Below are 25,290 nucleotides of genomic sequence, written 5' to 3' on the forward strand. Positions count from 1 at the left end.
CTATGCGATGAGGGGGCGGGGCAGGATCCTAGGGGGCGGGGCCGGGATCCGAGGGGGCGGGGCTGTTATACGAGTCGGGGGGCGGGGCCGGGATCCTAGGGGGGCGGGGTTGTTATGCGATGAGGGGGCGGGCCCGGGATCCTAGGGGGGCGGGGCTGCTATGCGATGAGGGGGCGGGGCCGGGATCCAATATGGCGCCCGGCGGGTTAGTAGCCCGGGGTTGTGTCCGGTCCGCCTCTATCCCGGCCTGCCCCGCGCGGCGGCCTGCCCCGTCCCGTGACGTCAGCAGCGCGCGGCCATGGCTGCTCTGCCCGCGCGCCGCCTCCTGCCGCCGCTGCTGCTGCTGCTGGCGCTGCCCGCGCGCTGCCGGGCCGGGGGCTGCCGGGGCCTGGGCCCGCGGGTGAGTCGGGGGGCGGGGCGCTGGCGGCAACGGCGCGTTAATATTCATGAGGGGTCGTTAATATTCATGAGTGGGCGTTGCTCTTTGCGCCGGGCTGGCGGAGCCGCGGGTCGATTTGTCTAATTAATATTCATGAGGGTAGGCGTGGTTAATAGTACCGGGGCTCATTAATATTGATGGAGGAGGAGGGGTTATAATGCACCGTAACAGCTCATTAGTATTCATCGGGAGTCGTTAATATTCATGAGGGGAAGGGTCTCCTTGGTGACTAGGGGAGGCGAGGGGGGTATAGCCAACGAGCAGCTCGTTAATATTAATGAGGAGAGGGTATGGTAGTCACGAGATACGCTCATGAATATTCATACAGTCAATATTAATATGCATAAGGACCATCTATTTTTCCCCCCCACACACACACACCCTTCCACACTCCACAGGGGCTGGGCCTCCGCCATTAGGTGCGACTCACTCATCAATATTCATAAGGCTATTAACATATGCATGGCAGCCATATTCATATATCAGGGTTGGTAGATGGGTCGTTAATATTCACGCAGGTGAGAGGCCAAAGGGGTTCATTAATATTCACAGGGGACGGGGGCCTCGTGCCCAGTCCTGCAAAAGCTGTTAATTTGCATACTCTGCATATTCATAAGCACCTTATAAATATTTGTTAACATCTCATCGGCATTCAGCCTTGAGCCTGGGTACCTGGCAGGCGCCCGCCCTGGGTCTCTGAATACATAGACTGAGAATAGGCAGAACTCCTGGGTTCCTTCCCTGGGGAGGGGAGCGGGGGCTGGGAGGCAGGACTCCTGGGTTCTCTCCCCGGCTCTGGGAGGGGAGTGGGAGCTAGTGGTTAGAGCAGGGGGGGCTGGGAGCCGGGACTCCTGGGTTCTCTCCCCGGCTCGTGGAGGGGAGTGGGAGCTAGTGGTTAGAGCAGGGGGGGCTGGGATCCAGGACTCCTGGGTTCTCTCCCTGGCTCTGGGAGGGGAGTGGGGGCTGGTGGTTAGAGCAGGGGGGCTGGGAGCCAGGACTCCTGGGTTCTCTCCCCGGCTCTGGGAGGGGAGGGGGTTGCTGATCTGTGTCCCCTCTTGCCCTCAGCCAGGTGAGGGTCGGGACTCGGAGGCCTGTGTCCTCACTCTGCAGTTGGAGCATTCGTTTGAGCCGGGTGAGTGGGTAGTTTGGGGGGAGGAGGGCTGTCTCACGTGGGTGGGGCTGGAAGGGGAGGGTTGAGTTGGGGGCTTCTTGCCCCTGAGCTGTTGTGGTAGGTGTGGGGGGGGGTGGGAGAGGCAGAGGGTGGGGGTGGGGGAGTCCCTACCCTGTCCTAATGCTCCTCCCCCACCCCCAGACGACAGCATCCACTTCCGGAAGCGGGGGACCCTGCTCTGGAGCCCGGCGCCCGAGCCCAGCCTCTCCCTGAGCCAGAAGCAACTGTGTGAGGAGGAGCGCGCCAAGCTCAGGGTGCGTGAGCGGCGGGGGGGGGTAGGCAGCCCAGCTGCTGGCGTGGGAGCGGGAGGGGTTGCTGGAGGAGGAGGCATGCGGGGAGTTCTCACCCATCCCCGTGGCCCCCCCCCCCTAGGATGTGGCGGCGCTGAACGGGCTGTACCGGGTGCGAATCCCGCGCCGGCCCCTCGGGGCCGTGGAGGAAGCTGGAGTGGAGTACGTCACCTCCTTCGTCCGAGCGGTGAGTGCCCCCCCCCCTTGCCTCCCCCTCTCTTCCAATCCTGGGCCCTGGGCAGAGATTCCCCTCCCTGGCCGTGACACCCCCACCCCACCTCGCGGCATGGACCCAGCTCCCTGGCACACCCCGGTGCCGCCCATCCAACCCCCCCAGGGCCTGCTCCCCCCATGGCTCTGTCTCTGGGGTTCCCAGCCCCCCCCCCCCCCCCCCGCAGTGTTTGCTGGGTCAGGGGGGTGGAGGTCTTGGTCCCAGCTCCTCCCCTCCTCAAGTGCCCGTTGGGTGGGGGCAGGGAGAGGGCAGGGGGTGCTGGGCAGGTCTGTTCCCCACTCACCCCGCATCCCCCCCCGCCCCCCCAGTGCTCGCTGGTGGACTCCCACCTGTCGGACCGGCTGACGGTGCACACGGACGGGGCAGGGAACGTGATCGGCGTCTCCATCGTCACCGTGCCGGGGTCCTGCCACGGCGCCGAGGTGGAAGACGTCGACCTGGAGGCCTTCAACACCACGGTGCTGTTGCAGCAGCCGGTGCCCGCGGCCGTGTGAGTGTGTGTGGGGCGGGGTGTGGTCTGGTCTGGTCTGAGCAGGCAGTTGGGGGAGGGATAGTCTGGCCATGGGAAGCGGTTGGGGGGGTGGGGGGGCGCAGTCTCTCTGACGGGCATTTCCACCCCCCTCCAGCCCTGAAACTGCAGCGTTCATCGAGCGCTTGGAGTTGGAGCAGGCGCAAAGAGCCAAGAACCCGCAGGAGCAGAAATCCTTCTTCGCTAAATACGTGAGTGCCGGGACCGCTACGCTGCCTCCCCCCCCACAACCTCCCCTAGAGCGCTGCGCCGGGACCCCCCCAACCCCCCCCAAGCGCTGCACTGAGACACATCCCCAGCGCCCCCCGAGCGCTGCGCCAGGACCCCCCCCACACCCCCTGAGCGTTGTGCTGAGACACCCCCCCAGCACCCCCCAAATGCTGCGCGCCCCCCCCCGAACGCTGCACCACAACACCCTCCTGCACCGCACTGCCTGGGATGTCCCCCACCCCACCCCGAGAACTGCAGGGAGACCGCCCCACTACCCCTCCAGCGCTGCATCAAGTCCCCCCGACACACAAACCCAAGAAACTCCCCCTCCCCCATCACTGCCTGGGACCGCCCCTTCCCCCAGTGCTACATCAAGAGCCCCCCTACCCACCGTGCTGCTCAGGACCCCCCATATGCAGCACTGCGCCAGGACCCCTCAGCATTACCCTGGGAAGCCGCCCCCAGTTCAGATACCGACCCCCAGAACTCCCCCTTCAAACCTTTCCTGCCCTGGGCCCTCCCCTGCTCAAACCTGACCTGGGGCGGGGGCCTCAGGTCCTTGCCAGAGCGTGCCCCCCACCCCTGCCGCTCCCTGACATGTGCTCTCCCCCCTCACAGTGGCATTTAATTCTGGGTGGGGCCGTGCTCCTCCTGGCCACCGGCTCGGTGAAAGTCCCGCAGGAGCCTGGAAACCAGCCCTGAGCAGCCAAGTAAACCCCCCCCACCCCGCTGCCCCCCCCTCCACCTGCAATTACCCACCTCCCCAGCCAGCAGGGAGCCTGCCCTGGGCCCAGCCCATCTTGCTAGTCTGTGCCTGGGGGTGTCTAGCCTTGGGGGTGGGTCACTGCCCTGGCTTCCCCGTCACTCCCTGCTGGCCCTGGGAGGCTCACAGTGCCCTCCCCCCCACCCTGGTGGCTGACCCCCCCCCCTCCCTTTACCCCCTTCCTCTCACTAGGATGGTGACAATCGCTGGTGCTGGGGCTTTCTGATCACTTGGGGGGGGCGGGGGAGCTTGGTACCTGCCCCTGTGGGTCCTGGGTGGGCTCTTGTGTGGCTACTCCCATGGGGTGGGGGTGCCTGCAGGGGGGGTCCCCTGGCCCCCTGTAACCCCCCCTCCCCTCTCTCCACAGTGGATGTACATAATTCCCGTGGTGTTGTTCCTCATGATGTCCGGCGCGCCCGACGCCGGGGGCCAGGGCGGAGGCAACGGGGGTGGAGCCGGCGGCGGGGGCAGATGACGATCGCCCTGATGCTGCGGAGCATGGGGCGGGGGGGGGCCGGGGAGCTGCCTGAATCCACAAAAGGCAGGGGGAGGGGCTGAGCCAGTCGTGCCCTCAGCTCTGGGTGTAGGTGTGGGGCTGGGCCCCCATGGCGGTAAATAAAGGCTGACCTGGACCCGCTCCTGTCTCCTGTGGTGAGTGGGAGGCTGGGGGAGAGGGAAGCTGGGAATGGGGGGTGAGACTGGGGAGGAAGGGGGGCTGGGCTGGGCGTACGAAGAGAGAGGGGGTGGGGAAAGCTGTGGGGGAGGGGATGCTCCAAACCCTCCCGCTGTGGGGCTGGAGTGGGTGACCCCTGGACAGGGCTGCCCCTCTGCCCACCCAGTCCCATGCCCCCAGGGGGCTGCCCCAGCACCCACCTGCTGACTGTGCCCCCCCTGGGGGGCTCTCCCATGCCGAGCCGCTCCCCTGCGTGGGGAGGGGGGCTGTCCACGGCCCTGACCTGATCTGGCACCACGGGAACCGGAACCACACAGAACCGGAACCCGGGGCCTGGACTCTAGAACCTGCTGCTCTAGAACCCCCAGCCCCTGGCGTGGGTGTGAGGGGGAGCCCGGACGCCTGGCTTCCATCCCCAGCTCTGGGAGGGGCGTGTAGGGGGCTAGTGTGGGGGTGAGCCTGGACGCCAGGGTTCCTTCCATCCCCAGCTCGGGGCGTCTGTGTGGGTACCTGGGTTCTGTCCCCAGCAGTGAGGGGAAGGGGGAATGGGGGGGGGGCAGGACACCTGGGGGGAAGGGGGTGGACAGCTGCGTCCTGTCACCAGCTTTGGGAGGGGAGAGAGCCCGGACGCCTGGGTTCTATTGGGCTCAGACCACCGTCCCACCTTTTTAGTCTGGGACAAAGGGAGGCCCCGCCCCTTTCTATTTTCCAGCTCCCCAAGTGGGTGCTGGTGCTGTCTGTCCCATTTCCTGCGCTCCCATTGGCTATGGGCGCTGTCCGTTTGCGCCCCCTAGCGGAGCCCCGCCTTCCTGCCCGACTCCTCGCCGCTTTGCTCCACTCCCGCGCTCTCATTGGCCGCTGGGGGAGTTTCGGCCCGCCCTCTCCGCAGGCCCGCCTTCCCATTGGCTGGCGGTGCGTCACAGCGCCTCGCCTCTTCGTAGGGGCGCGTCCCATTGGCGGGCGGAGCCGTCGCCGGCCGCTGATTGGCTTAGCGGGGAGAGGCAGGGAGCGCGCTGATTGGCTGGCCCGCGGTGTCAGCGGGGACCCACGTTCCCGATCGATATGGGCGGCTGAGGCGGCCGGGCCGGGGCCGGAGCCTCCCGTCGCGGTGCCGCCCGAGCGCCGAGCAGGTGGGGGCGGGGCCGGCCTCGCGCCGGGGGGGAGCTCGCGGGGGCGGGAGACACGGAGGGGGGCAGGATGGGGGGGAGGGAATCACCCACGGTGGGGGGCGGGGCTGGAATCGAGGGGGCGGGGCCAATACAGTGGGGGTGGAATCAAGGGGGCGGGGCTGGAATCGGGGGGCGGGGCTAAGGGAGTGGGGTGTTATCAAGGGGGCGGGGCTTGAAACAAGGGGGCGGGGCTTGAAACAAGGGGGCGGGGCTAAATAAGTGGGGGTGGCATCAAGGGGTGGGGCTAAGACTGGGGTGGTATCAAGGGGCGGGGCTAAACTAGTGTTGGGGGGCTGGTAAGGGGCGGGGGAGGGAATAACTCAGTATGGGGGGAAGAGCAGTGACTGGGGGGGCAAAGGTGGGGGGTGGGCAGTATGGGGGGGCTGCCAACCTCTGCCCCGTCCTCACACTGCCAGTCTCTGCCCCCCACGCTGCCCCCTGCCCCAGGCCCGCAATGCAGCTGTCGGAGGATGCGTGCGCCCAGCCGGAGGATGAGTTGCTCTGTGAGTGTGACCCCCACCCCCTTAGACCCCCCATGTCCATCCTGCCCCCCCTCCCCCAGCCTGGCTCTGGGGAGACCTCCGCCCCCCCGATTCGGGTCTCAGTTCCAGGCTGCCTGCCCTGGAGCAGGGACCAGCCATGCCAAGCCCCCAGGAGCAGGGGGGCTCCCCAAAGGGGCTGCTGCGCCCTCTTGGTATGGGTGGAAGGGGTGTAACGGGCTGCAAGAACTAGGGTTGCGGTCCCCTCTTCCCCCCCCCCACAAGTCTTCAGGGATCAGGATGCAGGAGGTGTCTGGGTGCAGGGTTTTGGGGTCCCCTCTTCCCCCCCCCAAGTCTTCAGGGATCAGGATGCAGGAGGTGTCTGGGTGCCGGGTTTTGGGGTCCCCTCTTCCCCCCCCCCAAGTCTTCAGGGATCAGGATGCAGGAGGTGTCTGGGTGCCGGGTTTTGGGGTCCCCTCTCTCTCCCCCCAGTCTCCGGGGATCAGGATGCAGGAGGTGTCTGGGTGCCGGGTTTTGGGGTCCCCTCTCTCTCCCCCCAGTCTCCGGGGATCAGGATGCAGGAGGTGTCTGGGTGCAGGGTTTTGGGGTCCCCTCTCTCTCCCCCCAGTCTTCAGGGATCAGGATGCAGGAGGTGTCTGGGTGCAGGGTTTTGGGGTCCCCTCTCTCTCCCCCCAGTCTCCGGGGATCAGGCTGCAGAGGGTGTTTGGGTGCAGGGTTTTGGGGTCCCCTCTCTCTCCCCCCAGTCTCCGGGGATCAGGCTGCAGAGGGTGTTTGGGTGCAGGGTTTTGGGGTCCCCTCTCTCTCCCCCCAGTCTTCAGGGATCAGGATGCAGGAGGTGTCTGGGTGCCGGGTTTTGGGGTCCCCTCTCTCTCCCCCCAGTCTCCGGGGATCAGGATGCAGGAGGTGTCTGGGTGCAGGGTTTTGGGGTCCCCTCTCTCTCCCCCCAGTCTTCAGGGATCAGGATGCAGGAGGTGTCTGGGTGCAGGGTTTTGGGGTCCCCTCTCTCTCCCCCCAGTCTCCGGGGATCAGGCTGCAGAGGGTGTTTGGGTGCAGGGTTTTGGGGTCCCCTCTCTCTCCCCCCAGTCTTCAGGGATCAGGATGCAGGAGGTGTCTGGGTGCCGGGTTTTGGGGTCCCCTCTCTCTCCCCCCAGTCTCCGGGGATCAGGCTGCAGAGGGTGTTTGGGTGCAGGGTTTTGGGGTCCCCTCTCTCTCCCCCCAGTCTTCAGAGATCAGGATGCAGGAGGTGTCTGGGTGCCGGGTTTTGGGGTCCCCTTTCCCCGCAGTCTCCAGGGATCGGGGTGCAGCGGGTGCAGGGTTTTGGGGTCCCCTTTCCCCACAGTCTCTGGGGATCAGGGTGCAGGGGGTGTTTGGGTGCCGTGTTTTGGGTTCCCCTTTCCCCGCAGTCTCTAGGGATCAGGGTGCAGGGTTTTGGGGCCCCCTCTCACTCTCTCTCCCCACCCCCCCCCAGTCTGCGAGGATTGCCGGCTGTACTTCCGGGATGCCTGCCCCCGGCACGGGGCGCCCACCTTCATCGCCGACTCGCCAGTGCCGGCCCGAGCGCCCTCGCGGGCCCTGCTCTCCCTGCCCCAGGGGCTGCTGGTGAAGGAGCGGCCCCAGGGCGGGCTGGGCGTGTGGAGCGCCCGGCCTGGCCTGCCCCGCGGCTGCATCTTCGGCCCCTACCAGGGGGAGGTGGTGCTGGAGCACGGGGAATGCACCCTCTTCTCCTGGGCGGTAAGTGCCCCCCGGGGGGGAATCCCTCAGGGGAGCTGGGGGGGGATCTCTCTGAGGGGAGGAGGGGTCACCCTTGGGGTGCTGGGAGGGGATCGGTCTCTCTGGGCGCTAACCCCTTCCCCCCGTCCCCCCAGGTACGGGAAAACGGCTCCTATTTCTACATTGATGCCTCCGATGACTCCAAGTCCAGTTGGATGAGGTGAGGCCTGGGGGAGGGTCCCTCCCCTCCCCACCGGCTCCCACATGACACCCCACTGCCTGCCCTGCTGGGGTGCCCCTCTTTCCTCCACTGCTCTGGGCTGAGGGTTCCCCCCATAACCTCCCCCTCACTGCCCAGGGGGTTCCCCCATTACTCCCCCCCCCCCACTGCCCAGGGCTCCCTGCTCTGGGCTTGGGGTTCCCCCCATTACTCCCTCCACTGCCCAGGGGTCCCTGCTCTGTGCTGGGAGTTCCCCCATTACCCCCCCCCCCACTGCCCAGAGGTCCCTGTTCTGGGCTGGGGGAGTCCCTTCCGGAGGGCAGCCTTGTGACCCCCCCATCCCCCTATCGGGTGGGGGGGACCTTGACTCCCCCGACCCCCCACAGGTACGTGGCCTGCGCCTCCACGGAGGAGGAACACAACCTGACGGTGTTCCAGTACCGCGGGCGCATCTACTACCGGGCCTGCCAGGCCATCGGCGCCGGCGCCGAGCTGCTCGTCTGGATCGGGGAGGAGTACGCCCGTACCCTGGGGCTCCAGCTGGGTAAGGGGGGGGAACCACTCGACGGGTGTGTTCTTAGGATGGGGGGGGGCACCTGCTGGCTGCCTTCCCCACCCCGCCATCCCAATCCCTTGGAGACACAGCGGCTCCCCCCCTTATAGCCCTCTGGGGTCACGCGGCCTCCCTGGAACCCCACCCCCTGAGAATGGAGGCGGTGAGGCTGCATCTCCGTGGGGGCGGGGTCATACGGCCCTCCCCATTCCACCCCCTGAGGACAGAGGGGGCGGGGCTACATCTCCGTGGGGGCGGGGTCATACAGCCCTCCCCATTCCACCCCCTGAGGACAGAGGGGGCGGGGCTACATCTCCGTGGGGGCGGGGTCATACGGCCCTCCCCATTCCACCTCCTGAGGACAGAGGGGGCGGGGTCGCATCTCTGTGGGGGCGGGGTCATACGGCCCTCCCCATTCCACCCCCTGAGGACAGAGGGGGCGGGGTCGCATCTCCGTGGGGGTGGGGCCATACGGCCCTCCCCATTCCACCCCCTGAGGACAGAGGGGGCGGGGCTGTGTCTCTGTGGGGGTGGGGCCATACAGCCCTCCCCAATTCCACCCCTTGAGGACAGAGGGGGCGGGGCTGTGTCTCTGTGGGGGTGGGGTCAAACAGCCCTCCCCAATTCCACCCCTTGAGGACAGAGGGGGCGGGGCTGCATCTCCGTGGGGGTGGGGTCATACATCCCTCCCCATTCCACCCCCTGAGGACAGAGCAGCCAGGGCCTGGGGGTGCGGTCAGAGCCCCCCCCCTTCCCCCCTCCTTGAGGACAGAGGGGGCAGAGCCGCATCTCCGTGGGGGCGGGGTCACACGCAGCCTGCCCCGCCCCCAATCTAACTCTCCCCCTCTCCCTCCCCCCAGGGGCGCATTTCAAGTATGAGTTCGGGGAGAAGGAGCTGCTGTTGAAGATGTTCCAGGACCTGCAGGCCAAGCCCCCCGAGCCGGCGCCCGCCGCCCCCTACCTCTGCGGCAACCTGGCCTCTCCCCGGGGGCACTTGCGCAAGGCCGGCCCCCCGGCCCCGGCTCTCCCGCTGCTGGAGGGCACCCAGAACCTGGTGGGGCTGGGCCGGGCCCAGAGCCGCTACTGGACCTTCTTTGGCTTCCAGGGCGACGCCTACGGGCGCATCCTGAATAAAACCAAGATCATCTGCAAGCTCTGCGGGGTGCGGCTCTCCTACAGCGGCAACACCACCAACCTGCGCCAGCACCTCATCTACAAGCACCGGCGGGAGTACAACCAGCTGGTGGGGGCGCCGGACCCCCCCAAGGGGGCGCCGCCCCCCGCCGCAGCCCTGGGCAGGACCACCCGGGCCGTGGCCGACTTCCTGGTCTGGGACCTGATGCCGCTGGAGGTGGTGGAGGGGGAGGGCTTCGGGCAGATGCTGAACGCCCTGGAGCCCGGCTACAAGCCGCCGGCCGCCGCCTTCCTGGCCCACACCCTGCTGCGGGAGCGCCACCTGCAGGGCCAGGCCAAGGTGACGGAGCTGGCGCGGGGGCTGCCCCACTGCGCCCTCAGCCTGGACCTCTGGCACCACAGCCCCGGCCTCTCCTACCTCACCCTCACCCTGCACTACGTGGACGACACCTTCGAGGCCTGTGCGCGGGTGCTGTGCAGTCACCCCGTGCCGGAGGAGCCGTCCCCCGAGAGCCTGGCGGGGGCGCTGGCCTGGGCGGCGGAGGAGTGGGGGGTGAGGGAGAGCGGGGCCTACGCTGTGGGCCCCCACGGACCCGCTGCCCGCCAGGCGGCCGCGGCGCTGGGCTGGCAGGCCCTGCCCTGCGTGGGGCAGGCCCTGGGGGGCGCCACGGAGGCTGTGCTGGCCCTGCCGCCTATCAGGAGTGCCCTGGAGCGGTGCCGGCGCCTGGCGGCGTGGGCGCTGGCCGGGCCGGGCCGCGCCGAGGAGCCCCTGCTCCGGGCTCAGCTCAAGCGGTTCCTGCGGGACGGGGCCCTGTGGCAGAGCGTCCACGGGCTGCTGCACGGGCTGCTGGAGCAGGCCGAGGCGCTGGGCGGGCTGGGGCCCGAGGGGGAGCCGGCCCTGCGCCCCCAGGACTGGGTCGCGCTCCAGGACGCGGCCGACGTCCTCAAGCCCCTGGCGGTGGCCGCCTCCACCTTCACCAAGGAGCCCTTCGCGGGGCTCTCGCTGGTCAAGCCCGTCCTCACCTCCCTGCTGTACAAGCACCTGGCGCCGGGCGAGTGGGACTCGGAGCTGGCGCGGGCGGCCAAGGGGGCGGCCCACCGGGAGCTGAGCCGGCACTACGCCGAGCCCGAGGTGGAGCGCGCCCTCAACCTGGCCTGCGCCCTGGACCCCCGCTTCCGCAGCCTGGACTTCCTGAGCCAGCCCGACCGCGCGGAGACCCTGCGGCTGCTGACGCTGGAGGCCGCCCGCCTGGCCGAGGTGCCCGGCGCCAGCCCCTCCCCACTGCCCCCGCCCCCCAAGCAGCCCCAGCAGGACTCGGCCATCGAGTACCTGCTGGGGGACCTGTGCAGCGTGCGGGGCGGGGCCGGGGCGGGCTCGGTGCAGCAGCGGGCCGAGCAGGAGAGCGCCAGCTTCCAGACGGCCGGGGCCTCCTCCCTGGGCCAGGAGCCCCTGCAGTGGTGGAAGACGCACCACACCCAGTACCCGCTGCTGGCCCGGGTGGCCCGCCAGCTGCTCTGCGTGCCCGCCACGGCCGCCCCCGCCGCCTGGCTCTTCGGGGAGGCCGGCCAGGCCGTCTACAAGAAGCGGGCGGCCCTGGCTCCGGAGCACGTCGACATGCTGGTCTTCCTGCACGGCAACCGGGCCGTGCTCTGAGCCGGGGCAGGGGAGCCCGGCTGGACTGTCTACTGGGGGGGGGACCCCAGACTGTACCTCCAGCCCTTGGGGGGGACGACCCCAGCTGTATCTCTTGGGGTGGGGTAAGGGATCTCAGGCTATACCTCCTTCCCGGGGGACACCCTGGGGTGTACCTTCTGCCCTGGGGGCAGGTGGGGGATCCCGGGCTGTACCTCCTGCACTGGGGGGGGGGGGGGGACACTAAGGGTCTGTGTCTCCTGCCCTGGGAGGGGGGACTTGTGGGAGCCCCCCTCCATGGTCACTCCCTGGCACCAAACACGGCACATCCAGCGCTTCCAAGCCTCATGGGGGCTGCCCCATGGGCCCACCATCCTGGTGGCAAACAGCCAGCCCCCCTGGGGGGTGGTGGTCCACCAGTGCTGGGGTGTGTGTGCTGGAATGGGGGGGGGGGGGGCGAGGGAGGAATCGTCCAAGTTCTTTAGCTGGAGGGGAGTGAGAGAGGGGCCATAGGCAATGGGAGGTAGGCGAGAGAGGAATAGTCCTTGTGCGGTGGGGGGGGTGGATGAGAGAGGAATAGTCCATTTGTGCTGGAAGGGGGGAGTGAGGAAGGAATAGTCCATATGTGCTGAGGGTGAGGGGGGATACTCAATGTGCGATTGGGGAGGGGGGGTGGCCTGAGAGGAATAATCCATGTGTGTGTGGGGGGGTGTATGAGAGAGGAATAGTCCATTTAAGCTGGGGGGGTGAGGGAGGAATACTCCATATGTGCTGAGGGTGAGGGGGGATACTCAATGTGCGATGGGGGTGGGGGGTGGCAGAAAGGAATAGTCCATGTAAACTGGGGGGGGGTGAGGGACCAATAGTCCATGGGTGCTTGGGGGGAGAGTCACAGCACAAGGACAGAACCGGAGCCTCCCCCACTTTCCTTTGGAGCCATCTATGGGGGGGGGAGATGTGCTTGGTACCCCCCCTGCGCCTGCACTGTGATCACTGAATGTCACACCCCACCAGCACCCCCCCTGCCCTGCCCCCAGGCTCAATGGGGGAACTCCCCATGCACACACACCCCCGCAGCAGCAGCACCAGGATGCAGCTAATAATTGCAATAATTGCAAACCAAAGAATGGAGCCCCCCCAGCTCCTGCACCCCATCCCCTGTGACCCCCCCAGCCCTGCACTGCCCCCTGCTTGCCCCATTCCTGCCCTTGTGACCCCCAGCCCTGCACTGCCCCTGTGACCCTCCGCCCCCCCAACCTCCCTCCCCCAAGTTCTCTGTCCCACCCAGTCCCTTTCGCCCCCTCCCCGGCCCCCCCTTGATCCAGCCCCACCCCGCATGTGCACCTGAATGCTGAGCTTGTACCCCCAGCGTTTTGAAGTCCAAGCAGAAATGTTCCCACAAGGCTAAACCCGGCCCAGGCCCGGCCTGCGGCCTGCGGGTGGGTGGCTGGGGAGCCCGCGGCGCCTTCCCCCACCCCTGCCGGCCGCAGACCTGGGCTGCCCATGGCAGGAGAAGAAACCAGAAAAACCAAACTAAAAACGAATAAAAGAGTTTCTATTTTACCAGAGACGCCTGCAAGTGTAACCGGGGCGGGGGGCTGCCCTGGGGGGGACTCGTGTGGGGGACAGGCCCCGGGGGGGGGGGGCAGCTGAGGCCAAGGCAGGACCAGCCCAAGGGGCCGTGTAAGGCCCTGGGTGGGGGGAAAGGGGGGAGACTGTCCCAGTGTGTGTGTCTGGGGCCAGGGATTTGCATGTGCCCCCACCCACAGTGATGACCTTTGACCCTCTAGCACCTGGGTGATGGGTCATCTCTGGGGATCTGTTCAGACCTTGAGCAACTACATGTGGTGATACATTGTCAGGTGTCGGGGCATGGGGGGTTTGAGTCTCTGGGATGGGGGAGGGGCACGGCCCCCCAGAGCCGGTACTCACAGATGGGTGCAGTCATTGTTCTGTCGGGAGTAGATGGGTGGCTGATGGGGGTTCGGGAACCGATTCTCTGGGGTGCAGTGTTTCCGTGGGGAGGTGGGTACTGGGTGTCTGGGCTGGGGAGGGCAGGGTCCCTGGGTGGGGGGGGGGGCAGGTGCTGGGTCTCCGGGGAGTGTGCAGGGTCCTGGGGGGGACAGGTGCTGGGTCTCTGGGCTGGGGGATACAGGGTCCCTGGGGGAGGCAGGTCCTGGATTTCTGGGCTGGGGGGTGCAGGGTCTCTGGGCTGTGGGATACAGGGTTCCTGGGGGAGGCAGGTGCTGGGTTTCTGGGCTGGGGGGGGTGCAGGGTCTTGGGGGGGGCGGGTGCTGGGTGTCTGGGCTGGGGGGTACAGGGTCTCTGGGCGCAGGGTCCCGGGGGCTGTTGCTGGGTCTCCGGGCTGGGGAGTGCTGGGTGTCTGGGCGCAGGGTCCACCCCCACCCTCCTAGAGCCGGTACTCGCAGACGTAGTACATGCGCCGGGCGCAGTCGTTGTCCCACCACTTGCCGTCGTCGGAGGAGAGGGAGACGCAGTTCTCCCGGGCGCCCCCGTTGGGCTGGCTCACCAGGTGGTCCTGGTACCAGTCGAAGAAGGAGACGCGTTGGCCGTTCTCATACAGCCACAAGCCCTCGGCCCGCCGGTCGTGGATGCCCACCCAGGCCGGCCAGTTGTGGGGCTGGAAGGCCTCGTGCAGGTAGCGGCGCAGGGCGGCCAGTTCGGCGGTGTCGGCCGGCATGGCCAGGTTCCCGCCCCGCAGCCGGCACAGCTCCTGCGCCCTGTCGTAGCCCTCGAACTGCTTAACGATCAGGAAGCATTTGGCGTGGAACCTCCGGCCCCGCAGGCAGCCTGCAATGGGGGGGGCACAGCCTGTGACCTCCGATTGCCCCCCAGCTCTGCAAAGTGTGACCTCTGACCCCTGACCTTCCTCCTGCCTGCCCCCCAACTGCAACCCGCAGGTGAGTACTTCCTCTGCCCTGCCCCCCAACCTTGCCCCTCTCATCCCATGGGAGGGGGGGTGAGAGGGCGACCTTTGCACCTTGACCCACTGCCCTTTGCCCCAGGGCCTGTTCCACGTAACACAGGGGCGGGCTCACCCCGCTGACCTTTGCCCTCTGACCCGGGGTGGGCTGCTGTCCCCTTTGACTCCTTTTCGGTCCACAGCTGGGTCCCCCTCTCTGCTGACATCTGTGTGAGGTTAGCCCCATTGACCTTTCCACTTTGACCCAGAGCGAGGCTACACCCTCTGCCCTTTGCCCTCTGACCTGGGATGGGGCCACCCCTCTGCCCCCTGGAATGTGGCTGTCCTGTTGACCTTTTCCCTTTGACCCAGGGTGGGGGGCAGCCTCTGACCTTTCCCCTGGAGTGGGGCCACCCCCTGACCGTTGCCTCCTGACCCCTGGGATGTGGCTATCTGGCTGGCCTTTCCCCTTTGACCCACCTCTGACCTTTCCCCTTTGACCTGGGGGGGTCACCCCTCTGACCTTTGCCCTCTGACCCCATGGATGGGGCTATCCCTCTGACCTTTGCCCTCTGCACCGCCCCGCGCTCACCGTCGATCTTGCCGATGTCCTGCTGGTTGCGGGTGCTGGTCTGGTTGAGGGCGCTCAGCCCCTCCTGGGCCTCGGCCAGGCGCCCCCGCAGCTCGGCCAGGCCCTGGGAGAACTGGGCCAGGCGCAGGTCCATGGTGTAGAACTGCACGTTGAGCCGGTGCACGGCCGCGTCCAGGCTGTCCAGCCGCGAGACTGCCGGGGGGGGGGGGCACAGAGCGTCAGACACGCAGCCCCTCCTCCGTAGCCCCCCAACATCCCTGCCCCCCTCCCCCACAGACACGCAGACCCTTCCCCTCCCCCAGAGCCCCCCAACATCCCTGCCCCCACACGCAGCCCCTCCCCAGGAGCCCCCCAACATCCCCTCCCCCCTCCCCCACAGACACGCAGCCCCTTCCCCTCCCCCAGAGCCCCCCATCCTCCCTGCCACCACACGCAACCCCCCCCAGAGCCCCCCAACATCCCTGCCCCCATCCCCCACAGAGCGTCAGACATGCAGCCCCTCCCCAGGAGCCCCCCAACATCCCATCCCCCCTCCCCCACAGACACGCAGCCCCTTCCCCTCCCCCAGAGCCCCCCATCCTCCCTGCCACCACACGCAACCCCCCCCAGAGCCCCCCAACATCCCTGCCTCCACACGCAGCCCCTCCCCCCAGAGCTCCCCAATATCCCTGCCCCATCCCCCACAGAGCGCCAGATACGCAGCCCTGCCCCCATCCCCCACAGACTGATCCTCCCCCTTGTCCTCCCAAACTCCAACCCACACATGGGACCTGGAGATCCCCCAGGCTGGGGCTGTGGGGGGCAGGGCCCCCATACTCACACACGTAAGTGAATCCGTCCTCCTCGGGCTGAGGGGCCGCTGTGGTTGGGGCTGGCTGGGTGGGCTGAATGTCCTCCTCGATGGGTGCCCCCTCCCCATCTTCCCCCTCCTCCTCTTCCTCGCCCCCCTCGGGGGCCAGCTCCGTCAGCGTCATCTCGGGGGGCCCCTCGCCCTCCTCCTCTGGCAGCTGCAGCACTTCCTGCAGGTGCTGTGGGGAGAGAGGGGGAGAGTGACCCTCCTGCCCTGGGATTTGCCCCCACTCCCCCCTGCCACCTCGCCAGCCTGGCTTCCCATCCTTCCTCCCGCCCCACTCGCCATCCCCCGCCAGCCTCTCCTACTGCCCCCATCCTCCCTCTGCCCCACTCCCCAACCCCTGCCAGCCTCCCTCACTGCCCCCCATCCTCCCTCTGCCCCACTCCCCAACCCCTGCCAGCCTCCCTCACTGCCCCCCATCCTCCCTCTGCCCCACTCCACTGTGCCCTGCCAGCATCCCCCTGCCCCGCTCCCCTGTGTCCTGGCAGCCTCTCCCACTGCCCCCCATCCTCCCTCTGTCCCGCTCCTCAACCCCCACCAGCCTCCCCCCATCCTCCCTCTTCCCCACTCCCCATCCCCTGCTGGCCTCCCCTCTACCCCCCTGTCCAGCTTCCCATCATCCAGACCCCACCCTCTCCATCCCTTCCCCTTGGCCTGCCCCACGGCTGCTGCACAGAATGTGTGTGTGGGGGACACACGCGCCTTTTGTGGTGTTGTCTGGGAATCGATATTTGGGACTCCCCATCTCCCCCTAACAGTCTAGTGGATTAGTGTGGAAGAAGGAGTGGGGCTGGGAGCCAGGACTCCTGGGTTCTCTCCCCAGCTCTGGGAGGGGAGTGAGGTCTAGTAGTATGAGCAGAAGGGGCTGGGAGCCAGGATTCCTGGGTTCTCTCCCCAGCTCTGGGAGGGGAGTGAGGTCCAGTGGTATGAGCAGAGGGGGCTGGGAGCCAGGATTCCTGGGTTCTCTCCCCAGCTCTGGGAAGGGAGTGGGGGCTAGTGGGTTGGGGCTGGGGCCCAGGACTCCTGGGTTCTGTTCCCTGCTCTGTGACCTTGGTGTCCATGCAGTGAGGGGTGTTGTCTGGATCCCCGGGCTCTGAGAAGGGCATGTACGATGCTGGGCCGCATGAGACTCTTACATAAGGCGGCTGCGTGCAGCTCCGAGTCCCTGCCCTGGGAATGGGGGGGGGGGAACCCGGGGAGAGAGGGGACCCCAATGGGGATAGGGGAACCTCGGGGGGGTTGGGCTGGGGAGGAGGGGGACCGGAACCAGAGGTGGTGAGAATGGGGACCTGAGACCGACTGATGGGAGAGGATGGGACCCCGAGCTGTGACGCAGAGCGCGGAAGGGACCCTGAGCTGTGGGGGTGCAGGGGCGAGCCCCCAAGGAGGTGCTGGGACATTGGGATGGGGGGTTAGAGGGGAGGGACCTTGTGGGACTAGGAACACGCTGACCATCCCCCGGCCGGGCCCCCCTCACCTTCAGCATCAGGGCCTGTCTCTCCTCCTCCGAACTGAGCTCCTGGCTCTGGCCGGGCGCCAGCAGCGCCCCCAGCAGCAACAGCACCCCGCACCCCACGGCCATGCCTGCTCCGTTCCCCCCTGTCCCAGACACACTGGTTCCGCCTGCCCGGGCGGCGCCGCTGGGGCTGGCGGGGCTGGGACCCCGGCCAAGAGACAGCTGATCCAAACCAGATGTGTGGGGCTGAGGTTGCCAGGCCTAGCGCCGCTGGTTGTGTGTGTGTGTGGGGGGGTGACCCCAGTCCCTCCCCGCCGTACAGTGGGTATGTGTGTCTTTGCCCAGCCCATCCCCCTGGGAGCCTGGGCCCCACATCCATGGGCGCGGTGGCCTGTCCGATGAACGTCAAAGCATCTGCCAGTGTCCATGTGTGGACTTACATAGCCCACGGGCGTCTTATGGCATGTACATGTCCACGGCAGAGCAGCCTTTCTCATGTGTCGTGGTGTGTCAGAGCTGCTGTCCTGTGTCCACATGTATTCGTGTGTCCCATGCATGTCACAGGGCATGCCCCGGGTCTGTGTTTGCGTGTCCCAGGCATGTCCCAGCAAGTGCCCTGTACCCGTGTGTTTTTCCGTGTTCCAGGCATGTCCCAGCGAGTGCCTGTATCTGTGTGTATTTGCATGTCCCATGCATGTCCCAGGGCATGCCCCGTGTCTGTGTTTGCGTGTCCCAGGCATGTCCCAGGCATGTCCTGTGTCTGTATTTGTGTGTCCCAGGCATGTCCCAGCGAGTGCCCTGTATCCGTGTGTATTTCCGTGTTCCAGGCATGTCCCAGCGAGTGCCTGTATCTGTGTGTATTTGCATGTCCCATGCATGCCCCAGGGCATGTCCCGTGTCTGTGTTTGTGTGTCCCAGGCATGTCCCAGCGAGTGCCCTGTATCTGTGTGTATTTGCGTGTCCCAGACATGTCACACTGCCTGCCCTGTCTCACGGGTGTGGACAGCACCGGGAGGTGTGTGTGGGGGAGGTTCGGGTCATGAATGGAGTGGGGGAGTGGGGTGGCCCCACGGGTCCCTGAACAACAGTGTGCGGGGGTGTGGGGCGGGGAGTGCTGGACATGAATGTGGGGGGTGGGGGTGCAGTGGCCCTCTGTGTTCCTGAGCAGGAGACAGCTGGCTGGGGGGGGGTAGTACCAAGGTGTGTGTGTGTGTGGGGGTTGGATGGTACGGGGGGGGTTGGCTGTGAATAGTGCTGGGGGGGCAGTGGGGTGCCCCCCATGCAGTCCTGAATAGCAGCGATACTGGGGGGGGGGGAGTGGCTGGGACCGGGTGATGGGGGGGCTGGCTGTGAATGGAACAGGGCGGACCCATTCCTGAACAGCGGCAGGCTGGGAGGGGGCGCGGGGGGGCTGGAACCGGGTGGGTTGTGGGTGGTAACGGAGTGGATGGGGGGGGGGGGTGGAGCTGGCTATGAATGGGGGGGGGCGGGGCGGACCCGGGCATTCCTGAACAGCAGCAGCGGCGGGGGGGGGGGGGGTACCAGGTGGATGGTGAGGAGGGGGGTGGCGGCTACGAATGGGGGGGGGCGGGGACGATCCGGGCATTCCTGAACAGCGGCAACTGGGGAGGGAGGGCGGGGGGGGCGGCGGTACCTGCTGGATGCCGGGCGGCACCGGGGGGTGGTACGGGGGGGGGCGGTACCGGGGTATGAATGGGGGGCGGTACCGGCTGGATGGTACAGGGGGGGCGGTACCGGGGTATGAATGGGGGGCAGTACCGGGTGGATGGTACGGGGGCGGGTACCGGGGTATGAATGGGGGGCGGTACCGGGTGGATGGTCCGGGGGGGGCGGTACCGGGGTATGAAGGGGGGGCGGGGCGGACCCGTGCATTCCTGAACAGCGGCAGCTGGGGAGGGCGGTACCGGGGTATGAATGGGGGGCGGTACCGGGTGGATGGTACGGGGGGGGGGAGGTACCGGGTGGATGGTCCGGGGGGGGCGGTACCGGCTGGATGGTACGGGGGGGGCGGTACCGGGTGGATGGTACGGGGGGGGGCGGTACCGGGGGTATGAATGGGGGGTGGTACCGGGTGGATGGTACGGGGGGGGGGGCGGTACCGGGTGGATGGTACGGGGGGGGGCGGTACCGGGTGGATGAATGGGGGGCGGTACCGGGTGGATGGTACGGGGGGGGGCGGTACCGGGTGGATGGTACGGGGGGGCGGTACCGGGGTATGGGGGGAGGCGGGCGGTACCGGGTGGATGGTACGGGGGGGGGCGGTACCGGGGGTATGAATGGGGGGTGGTACCGGGTGGATGGTCCGGGGGGGGCGGTACCGGCTGGATGGTACGGGGGGGCGGTATCGGGGTATGGGGGGAGGCGGGCGGTACCGGGTGGATGGTCCGGGGGGGGGCGGTACCGGGGGTATGAATGGGGGGTGGTACCGGGTGGATGGTCCGGGGGGGGCGGTACCGGGGTATGAAGGGGGGGCGGGGCGGACCCGTGCATTCCTGAACAGCGGCAGCTGGGGGGGGCGGTACCGGGGGTGGCACCTGGTGGGTGGTACCGGGGGGGCGGGCAGATCAGCATCATCCAAGCCGGGGGGGGAGCCGGGCGAGCGCGCAGCCCGGGAGCCGGGACCAGGCGCAAGCGGACGGAGATGGGGAAGGGGACGGGACCGCGCCGCGCGTGGGGCTGAGACACCCGCCCATCGCCCGGGGGGGGCCAGAGCCGGGGGGGGCCGCCACCATGGTCCCCCCCACAGGACAGTCGTGCTGAGCGCGCCCCAGCCCCCCCCCCCCCAGGCATCGGCAGGTAAGGGGCAGGCAGCCCACGGGGGGCCGGGGTCCTCTGTGGGGAGGGGCAGGGGGGCTGGCTGGTCGGGGATCCCTGTGTGGGGCGGGACGGGGGGGCTGGCTGGGGGTCCCTGTGTGGGGAGGGGCAGGGGGGCTGGCTGGTCGGGGATCCCTGTGTGGGGTGCGGCGGGACGGGGGGGCTGGCTGGACTCCTTGGGTGGGGCGGGGGGCTGGCTGGGGGTCCCTGTGTGGGGTGGGGTAGGGGACTGGCCAGGGGTTCTCTATGTGGAAAGGGGCAGGGGGGCTGGCTGGTCAGGGATCCCTGTGTGGGGAGGGGTACGGGGGCCGGGGTGCCCTTGTGGGGAGAGGCAGGGGGAGCTGGTCGGGGTTCCCTGTGTGGGGAGGGACAGGGGAACTGGCTGGCTAGGGGTCCCCTGTAGGGGGAGGGGCGGGGGAGCCGGGGTTCCCGTGTGGGGAGGGACAGGGGGGCTGGCTGGCCAGGGGTTCCCTGTGTGGCAAGGGGGTGGGGTTACTGGGCTGGGGGTCCCTTACAGGGAGGGGCAGGTAGTTGGCTGGCCTGGGGTCCCTATGTAAGGGGGCACTAGATGGATGGGGTCTTCGTGGGGGGAGAGGTCGGATCGCTGGGGTGTATGTGGGGCTGGAGATGTGGGGGGGAGAACTGAAGTGGGGCTGGCCGGGATCCCTGGGGGAGGAGGGGCAGGAGGCTGGCTGCCTGGGGTCCCCATAGGGGAATGGTAGGGGGCTGGATGGATGGGGTTTCCATGAAGGGAGGGGTTGGGGGCTGGCCGGGGCCCCTGTGGGGGGGGGGGGTGGGCTGGCTGGTATCCCTGGGGGCTGAATGGAAGGGGAGGGTGTCCCCGAGGGGGGAGGGGCTGGCCTGGGTCCCTGTGTGTGTGTGGAGAAGGACTGGCTGGTATCCCTGGGGGCTGAATGGAAAGGGGGGGGTCCCCGTGGGGGGAGGGGCTGGCCGGGGTCCCTGTGGGGGGAGGGCTGGCTGGTATTCCTGGGGGTTAAATGGAAGGGGGGGTCACCGTGGGGGGAGGGGCTGGCCGGCATCCTTGGGGGGGGGGCTGGCTGGTATTCTTGGAGGCTGAATGGAAGGGGGGGGTCTCCATGAGGGGAGGGTCTGGCCGGGGTCCCTGTGCGGGGGAGGGGAGGTTGCATGGCCTTGGCAGTGACTTTCGGGAGATTTGGGGAGCGAGGGGACCCCGGAGAGCGGCTGCCTTTGGGGGCGCACCTGGGGAGGGGGGAGGGGCGAGTCCCTCTGCCCTGGCTCCTCTGGGGTCTCCCCCACCCCTGTTTCTCCTGGCCCCTGGCTTAGAGTGATACTAGCCATGGACGCCCCAATTTGTTCTATGGCTTTGCAGCATCCTCCCCCCCCAACTCCAGAAACTGTTCTGGGGGCGGTGTGTGGGGGGGAAGGAGAGGACACGAGGCAGGCGGTGGGGGGGGCTGAATGGGTGCTGGAGAACCATGCGGGAGGCTGTCTGGGAACAGCAGCGGGTGCACATGTGCTGCAGGCATGTGAGCCTGTGTGTGCGTTATCTGTGTGTGTGGGTGTGTGCGTGCATTATCCGTGTGTGTGCATGCCTGTGTGTGTGTGTGTGTGTGTGCGCGTTATCTCTGGGTGTGAGTGTGCACACATCTATTTGTATGTGTGTGAGAGAGAGAGAGATAGGGTGTATATCTGTGTGTGCGCGTTATCTCTGGGTGTGAGTGTGCACACATCTATTTGTGTGTGTGAGAGAGGGACAGCTAGGGTGTATATCTGTGTGTGTGTGTTATCTCTGGGTGTGAGTGTGCACACATCTATTTGTGTGTGTGAGAGAGGGACAGCTAGGGTGTATATCTGTGTGTGTGTGTTATCTCTGGGTGTGAGTGTGCACACATCTATTTGTGTGTGTGAGAGAGGGACAGCTAGGGTGTATATCTGTGTGTGTGTGTTATCTCTGGGTGTGAGTGTGCAAACATCTATTCGTGTGTGTGTGTGTGAGAGAGGGACAGCTAGGGTGTATATTTCTGTGTATGCAGCTTTGTTCATTTCTTTGTGTGTGTGTGTGCATGTGTTATCTCTGGGTGTGTGTGCATGCATTATCCGTGTGTGTGGGTGCCTGTGTGTGTGTGTGTGTGTGTGCATGCACACATATCTCTGTGTGTGTGTGCATGCATTATCCGTGTGTGTGCATGCCTGTGTGTGTGTGTGTGTATTATCTCTGGGTGTGCATGCCTGTATGTGCGCGCACACACACACACACCTTTATCTTTGTGAACACACACATGTGCATATCTCTGGGGGGGGGTGTGCATTACCTGTGTGTGTGTGTGCTCCCTCTGGGTGTGTGCATGCATTATCTCAGCGTGTGTGCGTCACTCACTACCTGGCTTTGGGGGGGGTGCCTGGGCGTGTATCCAAAAGTGTCCCTCTGTGTACACGTACAGGTGTAGAATGTCGGTGCAGGTGTGAATGTAGTGCCGTGCGGGGAGAGTGGGGGCTTGTCTCCACAGGGCACTGTTGGTGCCGTTGCACGGGCATGTGTCACGTGCATTCGTGCCTGGGTGTGTCTCTCGGAATGACAGCCCTGCGTCTGTGCGATGGTGGGCGTGGCGTTGGTGTAAATCTGTGCACGTGGGGCCCTGGGCTTGTGAGTGGCATGGGGGTGGGGGGTGGGGTGCCTCCTTTAGCCTCATTTCAGACCCAGGAGGCGCGGGGGGGCTTCAGGCTGATGGAGAAACTGAGCAAGGAGGAGGAATAAAGGCAACCGGTACGGCCTGCCCCTCCCCCGCCAGCCTGTGTGTCCCCTGTATGCCCCCCCAGCTGCCCCCACCCGCCAGCCAGTGTGTCCCCTGTACGGCCCCCCACAGCTGCCCCCACCCGCCAGCCTGTGTGTCCCTTGTGTGCCCCCCCAGCTACCCCTCACACACCAGCCTGTGTGTCCCCTGTATGCCCCTCCCAGCTGCCCCCACCCGCCAGCCTGTGTGTCCCTTGTATGCCCCCCCAGCTACCCCTCACACACCAGCCTGTGTGTCCCCTGTACGGCCCCCCCCCAGCTGCCCCCACCCGCCAGCCTGTGTGTCCCTTGTATGCCCCCCCAGCTACCCCTCACACACCAGCCTGTGTGTCCCCTGTACGGCCCCCCCAGCTGCCCCCACCCACCAGCCTGTGTGTCTCCTGTTTGGCCCCCCCAGCTGACCCCCACCCACCAGCCTGTGTGTCCCTTGTATGCCCCCCCAGCTGACCCCCACCCACCAGCCTGTGTGTCTCCTGTATAGCCCCCCCAACTGCCCCCCACCCGCCAGCCTGTGTCTCCTGTATGCCCCCCCCAGCTGCCCCCACCCGCCACCCTGTGTGTCCCCTGTACGGGCCCCCTAGCTGCCCCTCACCCGCCAGCCAGTGTGTCCCTTGTATGCCCCCCCAGCTACCCCTCACACACCAGCCTGTGTCCCCTGTATGCCCCCCCCCCAGCTGACCCCCATCCGCCAGCCTGTGTATCCTCTATATATAGACCCCCGCCCAGCCTGGCCCTGTGTGTGTCCCATATATAGACCCCGCCCAGCCTGGCCCTGTGTGTGTCTCGTATATAGACCCCGCCCCAGCCTGGCCCTGTGTGTGTCCCGTATATTCCCCGCCCCAGCCTGGCCCTGTGGGTGGCCCGTATATAGACCCCGCCCAGCCTGGCCCTGTGTGTGTCCCATATATAGACCCCGCCCAGCCTGGCCCTGTGGGTGTCCCGTATATAGACCCCGCCCAGCCTGGCCCTGTGTGTGTCTCGTATATAGACCCCGCCCAGCCTGGCCCTGTGTGTGTCCCGTATATAGACCCCGCCCCAGCCTGGCCCTGTGTGTGTCCCGTATATTCCCCGCCCAGCCTGGCCCTGTGGGTGCCCCGTATACAGACCCCGCCCAGCCTGGCCCTGTGTGTGTCCCGTATACAGACCCCGCCCAGCCTGGCCCTGTGTGTGTCCCGTATATAGACCCCGCCCAGCCTGGCCCTGTGGGTGTCCCGTATACAGACCCCGCCCAGCCTGGCCCTGTGGGTGTCCCGTATACAGACCCCGCCCAGCCTGGCCCTGTGGGTGCCCCGTATACAGACCCCGCCCAGCCTGGCCCTGTGTGTGTCCCGTATACAGACTCCGCCCAGCCTGGCCCTGTGGGTGCCCCGTATACAGACCCCGCCCAGCCTGGCCCTGTGTGTGTCCCGTATATAGACCCCGCCCAGCCTGGCCCTGTGTGTGTCCCGTATACAGACCCCGCCCAGCCTGGCCCTGTGGGTGTCCCGTATATAGACCCCGCCCAGCCTGGCCCTGTGGGTGGCCCGTATACAGACCCCGCCCAGCCTGGCCCTGTGGGTGCCCCGTATACAGACCCCGCCCAGCCTGGCCCTGTGTTTGTCCCGTATATAGACCCCGCCCCAGCCTGGCCCTGTGGGTGGCCCGTATATAGACCCCGCCCAGCCTGGCCCTGTGGGTGTCCCGTATATAGACCCCGCCCAGCCTGGCCCTGTGGGTGTCCCGTATACAGACCCCGCCCAGCCTGGCCCTGTGGGTGCCCCGTATATAGACCCCGCCCAGCCTGGCCCTGTGGGTGTCCCGTATATAGACCCCGCCCAGCCTGGCCCTGTGGGTGCCCCGTATATAGACCCCGCCCCAGCCTGGCCCTGTGGGTGGCCCGTATATAGACCCCGCCCAGCCTGGCCCTGTGGGTGCCCCGTATATAGACCCCGCCCAGCCTGGCCCTGTGGGTGTCCCGTATATAGACCCCGCCCAGCCTGGCCCTGTGGGTGCCCCGTATATAGACCCCGCCCAGCCTGGCCCTGTGGGTGTCCCGTATATAGACCCCGCCCAGCCTGGCCCTGTGGGTGTCCCGTATACAGACCCCGCCCAGCCTGGCCCTGTGTGTGTCCCGTATATAGACCCCGCCCAGCCTGGCCCTGTGTGTGTCTCGTATATAGACCCCGCCCAGCCTGGCCCTGTGTGTGTCCCGTATATAGACCCCGCCCCAGCCTGGCCCTGTGTGTGTCCCGTATATTCCCCGCCCCAGCCTGGCCCTGTGTGTGTCCCGTATACAGACCCCGCCCAGCCTGGCCCTGTGGGTGTCCCGTATACAGACCCCGCCCAGCCTGGCCCTGTGGGTGCCCCGTATACAGACCCCGCCCAGCCTGGCCCTGTGTGTGTCCCGTATATAGACCCCGCCCAGCCTGGCCCTGTGGGTGCCCCGTATACAGACCCCGCCCAGCCTGGCCCTGTGTTTGTCCCGTATATAGACCCCGCCCCAGCCTGGCCCTGTGGGTGGCCCGTATATAGACCCCGCCCAGCCTGGCCCTGTGGGTGTCCCGTATATAGACCCCGCCCAGCCTGGCCCTGTGGGTGGCCCGTATACAGACCCCGCCCAGCCTGGCCCTGTGGGTGCCCCGTATATAGACCC

The 25,290-nt window shown here is 67.1% G+C and overlaps 4 protein-coding genes across 5 annotated transcripts in view; 3 read left to right on the forward strand and 1 right to left on the reverse strand.

Annotated features, from left to right (window-relative positions):
• The first annotated feature begins 271 nt into the window (after nt 1-271).
• On the forward strand, nt 272-4,271 carry EMC10 (ER membrane protein complex subunit 10). Of its 2 annotated transcripts, XM_054014987.1 has the most exons (8): nt 272-400; nt 1,505-1,571; nt 1,752-1,864; nt 1,983-2,087; nt 2,441-2,622; nt 2,759-2,852; nt 3,490-3,581; nt 4,002-4,092. In XM_054014987.1, exons 1-7 carry the CDS (start codon nt 299-301, stop codon nt 3,571-3,573), a joined length of 747 nt encoding a protein of 248 aa, XP_053870962.1. In that variant the 5' UTR covers nt 272-298; the 3' UTR covers nt 3,574-3,581; nt 4,002-4,092. The 2 variants fall into 2 exon arrangements, with proteins under 2 accessions (XP_053870962.1, XP_053870961.1); XM_054014986.1 differs by lacking the exon at nt 3,490-3,581 and having other exon boundaries at nt 4,002-4,271.
• A 1,088-nt stretch (nt 4,272-5,359) lies between these two features.
• LOC128829517 (E3 SUMO-protein ligase ZBED1-like) lies at nt 5,360-11,316 on the forward strand. The gene is made up of 6 exons (XM_054014980.1): nt 5,360-5,437; nt 5,924-5,979; nt 7,445-7,707; nt 7,842-7,906; nt 8,293-8,450; nt 9,320-11,316. Exons 2-6 carry the CDS (start codon nt 5,931-5,933, stop codon nt 11,245-11,247), a joined length of 2,463 nt encoding a protein of 820 aa, XP_053870955.1. The 5' UTR covers nt 5,360-5,437; nt 5,924-5,930; the 3' UTR covers nt 11,248-11,316.
• Nucleotides 11,317-12,760: 1,444 nt separating this feature from the next.
• CLEC11A (C-type lectin domain containing 11A) lies at nt 12,761-17,283 on the reverse strand. Its single transcript, XM_054014984.1, has 4 exons — nt 17,072-17,283; nt 15,562-15,769; nt 14,742-14,933; nt 12,761-14,037 (listed from the first exon to the last, which is right to left on the reverse strand). Exons 1-4 carry the CDS (start codon nt 17,174-17,176, stop codon nt 13,637-13,639), a joined length of 906 nt encoding a protein of 301 aa, XP_053870959.1. The 5' UTR covers nt 17,177-17,283; the 3' UTR covers nt 12,761-13,636.
• A 2,420-nt stretch (nt 17,284-19,703) lies between these two features.
• The window catches only part of SHANK1 (SH3 and multiple ankyrin repeat domains 1), a 49,117-nt gene continuing 43,530 nt past the window's right edge, over nt 19,704-25,290 (forward strand). Inside the window, exon 1 of the mRNA XM_054014989.1 lies at nt 19,704-19,867. The gene's annotated coding sequence lies outside the window, so the exon portion shown is untranslated. The remainder of the gene's footprint in view (nt 19,868-25,290) is intronic.

This window comes from Malaclemys terrapin (assembly GCF_027887155.1).
Source record: "Malaclemys terrapin pileata isolate rMalTer1 chromosome 20 unlocalized genomic scaffold, rMalTer1.hap1 SUPER_20_unloc_2, whole genome shotgun sequence".
NCBI classification, from domain to species: Eukaryota; Metazoa; Chordata; order Testudines; family Emydidae; genus Malaclemys; species Malaclemys terrapin.

Excerpts from the sequence above, each read along its gene's own strand:
- CLEC11A (XM_054014984.1), bottom strand. The coding sequence starts at position 17,176 with ATGGCCGTGGGGTGCGGGGTGCTGTTGCTGCTGGGGGCGCTGCTGGCG. Across the intron at positions 15,770-17,071 it reads GACAGGCCCTGATGCTGAAG|CACCTGCAGGAAGTGCTGCA; the intron begins GTGAGGGGGGCC and ends CTCTCCCCACAG. Across the intron at positions 14,934-15,561 it reads GGACGGATTCACTTACGTGT|TCTCGCGGCTGGACAGCCTG; the intron begins GTGAGTATGGGG and ends CCCCCCCGGCAG.
- LOC128829517 (XM_054014980.1), top strand. The coding sequence starts at position 5,931 with ATGCAGCTGTCGGAGGATGCGTGCGCCCAGCCGGAGGATGAGTTGCTC. Across the intron at positions 5,980-7,444 it reads GCCGGAGGATGAGTTGCTCT|TCTGCGAGGATTGCCGGCTG; the intron begins GTGAGTGTGACC and ends ACCCCCCCCCAG. Across the intron at positions 7,907-8,292 it reads TCCAAGTCCAGTTGGATGAG|GTACGTGGCCTGCGCCTCCA; the intron begins GTGAGGCCTGGG and ends GACCCCCCACAG.
- EMC10 (XM_054014986.1), top strand. The coding sequence starts at position 299 with ATGGCTGCTCTGCCCGCGCGCCGCCTCCTGCCGCCGCTGCTGCTGCTG. Across the intron at positions 401-1,504 it reads GCCGGGGCCTGGGCCCGCGG|CCAGGTGAGGGTCGGGACTC; the intron begins GTGAGTCGGGGG and ends TCTTGCCCTCAG. Across the intron at positions 1,865-1,982 it reads AGGAGCGCGCCAAGCTCAGG|GATGTGGCGGCGCTGAACGG; the intron begins GTGCGTGAGCGG and ends CCCCCCCCCTAG.